Genomic DNA, 8,835 nt, shown 5'->3' with positions numbered 1-8,835 from the left:
AGGTCTCCTGGGTGGGTATGTCACGCCTCCGTGACGTAGATTACCCAGAGTTCTCATGGAAACGCATCTCTGGATGCTTGCCTGTCCTGCTTGGTGCAAGGGTTATTTGGTGTAAGCACGAACTATAGTTCGGACTTTTTGAGCTGTTTTATCTGTCTGACGTGAATTTCGGCGTTTAATCCTGTGAAAACCCTCCATTTTGGGTCATTGTCTGACGGTGGATAGCGAATTTTGCCAGTATGAGTGTAGGGGATGACAGAAAAGAGCTAATCCTAAAAGGATTTAAGTTGTATCCTTCATGCGTTAAGTACACTACAATTTTTCCTTGAATTTTAATCTGTTCTCACAGAGTAACTTAGTTTGTCAGTTTCTAGTCAGCTCCCTATCAGGATTGGTCCTTTTAACCTTGCTGATCTCTGCGTATGTAATTTCTTGGATTGGCGAGTTGGCAGTAAGTCTGTTGCTATTAATTTTGTGGTTAGTACAAACCTTAGGATATCTTAAACGCAAATTTTAAAGTATCTGTGTTTATCTGTCGATATTAAAGCGTTATCTAACTACACGTATATATATATATATATATATATATATATATTATGCAACAAATAATACTTGTTACTGAAACTAATTCTAATTTCAAACGTAGACGCACTGTTGAAAAGGATCAAGTTTCCATCACCAAAACCTTACTAACTACAGCGCACAACTTCGTAAAAACTCGATTTCTAGGCAAAGTTTGAAGTTTGCGAAGAGATCGCCATTAAATACGATTTCAAAGTTGTAAATGTAATTTGGCAGCGACGTCGGCGTCAAGTAATTGTAATTTTGTATCGCTTAGATAATGTTTTAATTATTTCGCTGTGAAACGAATAAGTAATTGCGTGTATGTCGGTTGATGAATTTTGTCAAATATGGCGGAGTGTTTATTTTGTAAGTGCGTTATTTTGTCTCATAGACTGAGGGATAAGTGAAAAGATTTCCTGACATATGTCAATTAAGTCCAGCCAGCTGCTTTGAACTGTTTGGTCTGACTCTGATCAGAACACCTCTCATCTTCCAAACAACTTGACTTCAAAATTTTGATTTGGTGTGAAAGAGAGAGAAATTGTACCCCATGTTAATGTCTTTCTGTGTCCTAAGTGACAGATGTAATTGTTTTCCTTTCCTGTTGGGGATAATGTCACTGGATTAATAACATTGCAAGTTTTATTAGCTGCTGTCAGTACAGTCAATTACTTACCTTTGGTATCTGCCAAAATTTTCAAAATACACTTGATTTCGTGTAACATCAAAGTTTGCTGTTAAGTGACAAGGATTGCAAAAGTATTAAGGTTTCCTTCAAACCTTTCCTTAGTTTCTTGTACGGAAAAACGAGTAGCTAAAATTTTTTGACAAGCATTGGCTGTAAGTTTTAGATGAAACAAATGTAAATGTTATGAAAGAATGTTTGTCAATGTAATCCTTGAACTATAATTTTGGTGCAATTTGACATATAAGAAGATGCATGAAATGGTGGTATTAATTAAATACTAAAACAATGGTTAGCATTAGAGGTGTCAGGGCTTAATACTAACGGTAGCCCACTAGCCACAGACTAGTAGAAATTTAGTTTTGGCTAGTGGCTTGCGATTTCCACCAGCCAGTTTGGCTAGTAAACAACCTGAAATTGTTGTAACATCTAAGGTGTCACTAGCCACTTGGCTAGTAAGTTAAAAAAGTTTGTGTCGAGCCCTGGGTGTGCTCTGACTGGCTACTCAAACTCCATATATCCTTTGCTATTTACCTCCAAGCAATTCATGCAGAATTTTCAACTGAAAAATTGTAATAATTGCAGGAATAAAAAAGCTTAAATATTTTTTAGGTGCTATATTATCTCACTGGTTAGCATATACTAAAACAACTATTCCACTCAGTGGTTAGTGGTGGATATTTAGATTATTTACTCTCAATTGTTAACCTGTAACGTGGGAGAACTGCAAGGAAGTTTTTCCATTCAAGGGCTTTATTCTGCTAAAAAGTTATTTAAGCATGGAAGCACAATAGCTGTTATTTTGTTTCCCTTAATTATTATGATCCAGAAACTGGATGAATCTTCGAGATGCCGACTCTGGTAAAGTATTATGGCAGGGGAGTGAAGACTTGTAAGTGAAATACAATCCTGTTTACTTCCCTCCTCTCTTTTTAAAGTAATTTGGCTTGCATTTAAATCCAGTCTCTTGCTGTCACGGTTGAGAGACATTTTCAAGACATAGCTTTTAAAGAACAGCACAGAGTGCCTGAGGTCCTTATTATTTTCCCATCAATCTCTGAGAATTAGCACCCTTCTTGGTGTAAAAATCAAGAGGAGGAAAGCATTGGGTCAGAGGGAAATGAAATGCAATCCTGTTAACTTACTGTACTTCCTCTTTCTTTTAAGCTTGCATGTTAATCCAATTTCTTGATGTCATGGTTGAGAGACCTCTTCAATATGTAGCTCTCAAAGAGCAGCACAGAATGCCTGAGGGCTTTGTTATTTTCCCATCAATCTAAGAGAACTAGCTCTATTCTTGGTGTAACAATCAAGAAGAGAAAAGAATTGAGTTAGAGGGACATTTACAGTCTCTACCCTCACCCTACTGGGAGTCTTGTTGTAGTTTGACAAACGGATTTCATCCTGTTGTGGGTCTATTCAGTAATAAATCATGGAAGGTGTCAAAATGTGGTAAGAACAGAACAGTGGCATGCTAGATGCAGCTGGGTGTGTCACTGATCTTCTGACCTGATGTTGATGTCTTTTGTGATCTACTGCTGAATGGACTCAAGTCAAAATGGATTGTACTAGTTTTATACAATAAAGATGAGAAATAATGTAAATGGTGAAGTCATTAATGCTTCTTTCCTCCAATAAATCACAAGTAACAAAAAGATAATATGCATGTATTATTCAGCTTGTCATATAACCTATGCTCAATGGAATACTGTAAAAGCCTACAGATAAGCCACACCCGCAGATAAGCTGCACCCCGAATTTAGCAGCTCAAATTTTGAAAAAAAGTTTTTTGATAGAAATCAAAAGAAATCCAAAGTAGAGTCTTGAGAAGTCGTTTTCATCCACTGTTCATTGAATGTAAACTCATTAACATTGCAACAGAAAATACTTCAAAGTGTTACCCACAATTTTAGCACTTTAATGTAATGAACATCGTTTCTACCAACTTTGACATTTGATTGGTATTTTTCTGGTATTTGTTGACAGTAATTTCTTCATTCATCACAGTTTTTCCATAGATTTTTGCATTACAACAGGAACATAAGCAGAACATTCAAAGATCAATAACCAGGCATTAGATTGGACACAAAACTGGACGTTCGTGACACCATTTTCAAATGTTCCCGCAGATAAGCTGCACCCCCAATTTCTAGTGACAATTTTTGAAAAAAAAGTGCGGCTCATCTGCAGGCCTTTATGGTAATTGCATCAAGGTTCCTTGGGTTATTGCAGTGAAATCTTGAGTGTCTCGCCCCATATATTTATCCAAATAGAAAGTATTTAAAATTGAGTTATAGGCTAAACTTAAGATTCTGAGGTCTGTGTGCTAAGGGAGTCCTATCTACCTTAATGCTGCGTTCAAAGTTTCCATTTTCGTTAGGAGGCATGTAACTGTTTTAATATTGATTTTTGTGAATATCTTTCTGTAGGTCAGTTCCAGGATCTGAGCATGAGGGTAAGATGCATGGGGCCTTTTTTTACAGTCTTTTAGCTGGGTCTTTCCTTACACTTAGTAGCACGGAAAGCTGTAAAACTCTTGAACAAAAGCTCATCTTTCAAACCGGCAGTCCAAATCCCACAGGGATCAACGAACGCTTTTCATTCCACTTATTTATTCGTGTTTTTCTCGTTGCCATGTTCCCACCAAAAATGTAGCTCCATTTTCTGCCTTTAAAAGCACATACAACCCACAATTCCTCTATTCGCTCAGACGAAGGACTAATGCGCGAAACGTCAGCTTTTGTAATCATTACGGTGGCCAATTTACCATGTCAACTTTGTTGATATATCCAAATTATTTTAGCTGGGTTGTCATTAGAAAATGTAATAGATGTATGCACTGAAATGAGTAGGTGACTAAATTGAATTACTGCACACCTGTATAGCAAACATGGCATGATGCAAAGCAAAATGCCTTTATGGGGAGTTGGGCATGCCCCAGAAAAAAAATTTAAATTTGAAACTGAATGAGATATGATTTCCAACTTTCTGGGACATGCTGTACTTGAGTAACTTGTTGTAGCCAGACATCTGTGGGGGTATCACAAGACAATTTTGTTTTGTTAACTGAATCAATAATGTACATCGGCATCTTTAGAGAGTTCCAAAGCTGACGTTTAGTGTGTTAGTTCATTGCTTGAGTGAAACTATTCTTGGTGGAAGTGAGATCTTTATCAACTTTATTCATGAAGAGAGTTGTCAGAATGAAAGATAAAGGGCTTATGCTCCCAACTTCAGCTTTATAAACTCTATGGTGGCCAGTTCACGTTATCAAACTAGTTAAAACTCAAGGCTGGGCTCTAAGAAAAATTGAAAGGAGCCCAGTGCTCTGAAACTGTGAAATCCAGGGTGCCCAGCAGATGCTTTTTATGAAAAAAAACTAAGATTGCTGAGTTGCCCAAGAGCAAAAGTAAAGCACCATGGGCCACTGGGCGCTGTTAGACCACAGCCCTGAAACTAAGTTATCTCAAGCAGCAACAATTATTCATGCAAGGTACAAAATAGATACATGAGATCTTTTTGCATTGGAATTACTGTTAATTCTAAGTTTTTGTTTCTTTACATTTGATTTTCAGCGAGAGTACCAAAAAAGATCTTAAAATGCAAGGCGGTCTCTAGAGAGTTAAATTTTTCCTCCGAACAAGAAATGACAAAATTCAGACTTGAACAAAAAGTCATGTTCAAAGGGAAATGTTTAGAAGGCAAGTAACTGTTATTTTAGTGTTTGTATCAGTGTTGTTGCAAAAGAAATTAGGCTGCTGGCTGAAATTTCAAGTAAGGCAGCTCAAAGATGCTACTTCAAAGAAGGTGTCTTGCATGTAAGGAGAGACCTGTCCTAGTAACAGCATTTTGTTTTCTCTCATTTGTAATACTTTTTATGCTGGACTACTGAGCTTCCTGTGAACAAACTGGTGGAAGAAGTCACAATAAAAAATGTTTTAGTTTGAATTATTATATGGCTGTGTCTAATATACGTAATATACGTTAATTGAGGCTCCCCCATGGGGGCTTTTCAGCCACAATGTAGTTTTAACTAAGTGCTTAAAAATTCTCACTGGCAGGAGGCGACCAGTGAGTTATTTACAGATCGCAGCCGAGGAGTTGAACTAGGGGTAACCGAGAACAAATCCAGGGAGTGGCAGGGTGGAGGACTTGAACACGGGCCACCGGATTTCAAGTCCAGCACCCTAACCACTTGGCCACGCTGCCTCCACTATGGTGTCTGACAAGAATTGGGAACTATCAAATTCACGAATTTGATTGCCTGAAATCAATATTGAAAGCAGTCTAGATTTTCCCATCTAGACCGGCATCTAGACCGGTCTAGAAAAAAAAAGATACAAAGAATATAAAAAATTGGCATATAAGACACAGCCATATAATAAACACCTTATTAACCAAGCTAGGTTGGTCTGTATGGGAGAATCTTGACCTCTGTTGCTGGTACAGACCACACTGCGTTCGGTCTGTACTGGCGACCTCAGTCAAGACTCTCCCTTACAGACCTCCCGCTCGGTTATTAAGAACTAATTATTTTCCTTGTCACAGTGGTAGTGTCAGTTGCCACGTGATTGCTCTCCAAAAATCCACCTGGCGATCCCTGATTTTTCAACCAGCAAACTATGCGGGCAGCTGTCGCTTAGTGACAACCCTGGTTTGTATTAGTGTGCTTCTCTCATGCTGATAGAAAATACCAGTAGCTGTTTCTCTTTTGTCCTCTGTTTGATGCTAACTGTGTTGTGTGGTCTGTCTTCACAGAATGGTATTTTGATTTTGGATTTGTAATCCCAGCATCAACAAACACGTGGCAGTCACTCATAGAAGCTGCTCCTGAATCACAGATGATGCCCGCAAACGTTCTAAAGTAAGTCCTGTCAATTGCCATGAAATCAAACTTTAAATGAACAAAAGAACAAATCCTTTTATTGCTCACAAAAATAGTTATTATGATGAAATAACAAGAAAGTTATGTTTAATAAACAGGCAATTTTTAAAACCTTGTTTGATCAATACTGGAGCCTGGAGGTTTTTTTGATGTAGTCACTAATGATTTAAAAAGAGAACTAACAGAAAAAGAAACCAGGCTTAGTAGATAATGTAGTGTTACTGTCTAAGGTAGATACCTTAATTTCTCTTCAAGTTACCGGTACTTGTGATGTTGTTCTGACTGCAATAAACCTTTTACTACTCTGGCAAAAGATGATGTGTTTTTAGGGTTCGTATGGGTCCTGGAAAACTTGGAAAGTCCTGGAATTTTATTTTGATATTTTCCAGAACTGGAAAGTCTTGGAAAAAGACTGCAGGGTCTGGATAGTCCTGGAAATTTGCTTAAATCAAGCAAGAACGTTTTCAGAATTGATGTTATTAGAAATGTATATAGACCGTAAGGAGGAGAGTTGATTTTGAAATGTTGGGAATAAAATGGTTAAAGGTGAAATTTGGAGTCCTGGAAAAATCAATCTGAGCCTGGAAAGTCCTGGAAAATTCCTTGAAATTTGTTTCTTAAAAAGGTATGAACCCTGTATTTTTGTCTTTTGTTTAGTGATTCAAACCAGGTTTCTAAAACTCTCACTAGATCCTTGGGTTTCCAGTATCTGTCCTTAAAGAAATTCTTTTGAACTGAGGGGTTGTACACATGTATGTTAACCTTTTCCCTTCACTGAAAGCTGAAATATACTTATGGAGTATGGTTATGTGATCTTTTTCAGTGGCAATGTGGTGATTGAAACAAAGTTCTTCGATGGCGACCTGCTGGTTAGCACATCAAGAGTGCGAGTTTATTATGTCTGACCAAGGCAACGAAAACCTTTTTCTACACCTCTGTCTTTGTAAAGTTTCAGGGATGCTTTCCATTTGCCAGAACTGGCTTTCCCAACCATCCTGTTCGTTAATGAAAAGGTTCCTTCTGACCTAGCTGGCACACCTCATTGAGTACTGCTACACAGGGTCTGTACCATGAGCAAACCATTCATGAAGTGCACCTGATGGTTTGCAAATAAAAACGACTGGCATTGAAAACCTTTCTGGAGAGAACAACTTGTATCACTGTGCTTAGGAGGAGTGCACTCTCATTTTCTGTAACTTTACACATGCAGGAACTGTGTCCAACATTGTGGCCAGAGCTGGTGAATGGAAAGCACCCTGGATGTACAGTGCTGTAATCTTTAGGACAGTTATGTCGCCTCAAATTTATTTAATGATCACTTTTACCTGTGTGTTAAAAGTAGGAATTGTGGTATAATGAGATTTTGATGTTTGTTTTTCAGTCTTCTAAAATTGGATGATTGCTACAGTTTGTAGTTGAGTGAGGTGCCAACAGAAGTTTGGCAACCATGTTGTGACATTAAAATCATATCATTGTCATGGGCAACTGGCTCCATTTCCATTGGCAATGCATCATTTGTACTTTTTTGGCAGAGTTTCAAGTTTGATGGTTAGCCACATGTGGCCATTGAGACTTGATGACTAGTAGAAACAACAAAAGTTGCCTGTGACAACACCTTAGTTTTAAGATGAAAATCCACACTCAACTGATAATTGTATCATCTATGTTATTTAATTTTCACTTCATCAGTGTTATGTACAATTACAGTAATGGCTGTCAGAAATTTTAAAAGTTCTTTCGCTGTGATTGTTTAATGTAAATTCTTCCATCAGTAGGCATCTCTTCAGGGTTTTTTTCAAGAAATATGGCTCAGGAAAACAATGTTAAGTAATAGGATTGTATACTGCATGATGGTTCCACATCGGAATGAAGATTGAAATGCTCAGGCCATCGGACATCGGTCAGAGAGTTCTACACAGCCACCAGAGAATTCTCTGATCTCCGTTGCCCAATGAGCTGCAATTTTTTCTTTTCTTCACTTATGCTCATAAACCGAAGTTCATTTTTAGAAAATTCACACATTTTAGATCCATAGAGATCTGCAAGTGTCTACATTTGAATATTATGCTCCTGATGTTATTGGTAAGGAGAAATAATACTACAAAGAAACAAAGAAAAAAAAAGACATCTGGGAAAGAGAGATGGTGGTCTGCCTCTCCTTTACATCTGTTGATTGAGGAAACAGAAAGCTTTTTGGGAAATAGCTGCAGCATATTTAGCTCGTCAGTTAGATTTATTTATTAAAATGCATCTAGTAGTTTAGCTCTGCACTGTCTAGCTGAGTTGGTTTTCATGAGATGTACGAATTTTTGTCCTGTGTGGGAAAGCTAAATGTACTTCATCCCATACAGCGATCATGTCCAACAATGACTTTTAAATGTAGTTGCAACAGAGATATTTCAGAGTACGTACAAACTGTGTGCCATGTAATTTCTTGATTTTGATGTCATGTTGTTAATTGATTCAATTATGAATTTGTCGTTGTTTCGCCAGTAGTACAGCTAGCAGTTGTTGATAGGATTGTATAACAGCTGTTAATCATACATTTTGACACAATTAAAGGAATCTCCAAGACTCATTGGCACTTTAAGAACTGAACTGTGGTTTCCCCATGGCCAGCCGTAGGTTTGCCAATTTTTTAAGTTATGCTCTTAAGAAGGGCACCAATTCAAGTATATTACAGGAATTCGTGCTTCTACAC

At 37.7% G+C, this 8,835-nt stretch overlaps 1 protein-coding gene across 1 annotated transcript; it reads left to right on the top strand.

The window, feature by feature from the left end:
• The first annotated feature begins 67 nt into the window (after positions 1-67).
• On the top strand, positions 68-8,708 carry LOC111328569 (retinal rod rhodopsin-sensitive cGMP 3',5'-cyclic phosphodiesterase subunit delta). Its single transcript, XM_022933032.2, has 6 exons — positions 68-289; positions 2,079-2,141; positions 3,679-3,704; positions 4,825-4,950; positions 6,008-6,113; positions 6,958-8,708. The coding sequence occupies exons 1-6, from the start codon at positions 240-242 to the stop codon at positions 7,037-7,039; spliced, it is 453 nt and encodes a 150-aa protein (XP_022788767.1). The 5' UTR covers positions 68-239; the 3' UTR covers positions 7,040-8,708.
• Positions 8,709-8,835: the final 127 nt, after the last annotated feature.

This window comes from Stylophora pistillata, chromosome 8 (assembly GCF_964205215.1).
Source record: "Stylophora pistillata chromosome 8, jaStyPist1.2, whole genome shotgun sequence".
In the NCBI taxonomy this organism is placed as follows: Eukaryota; Metazoa; Cnidaria; class Anthozoa; order Scleractinia; family Pocilloporidae; genus Stylophora; species Stylophora pistillata.
The sequence above is the reverse complement of the archived record's forward strand: the minus strand, read 5'-3'. Positions and strand labels throughout refer to the sequence as shown.

What these genes read in the sequence shown, in the direction of transcription:
- LOC111328569 (XM_022933032.2), top strand. Translation starts at nt 240, where the DNA reads ATGAGTGTAGGGGATGACAGAAAAGAGCTAATCCTAAAAGGATTTAAG. An exon ending in TGGCAGGGGAGTGAAGACTT is followed by an intron (nt 2,142 to 3,678) that starts GTAAGTGAAATA and finishes ATCTTTCTGTAG; the next exon opens with GTCAGTTCCAGGATCTGAGC. An exon ending in CAAAGGGAAATGTTTAGAAG is followed by an intron (nt 4,951 to 6,007) that starts GCAAGTAACTGT and finishes CTGTCTTCACAG; the next exon opens with AATGGTATTTTGATTTTGGA.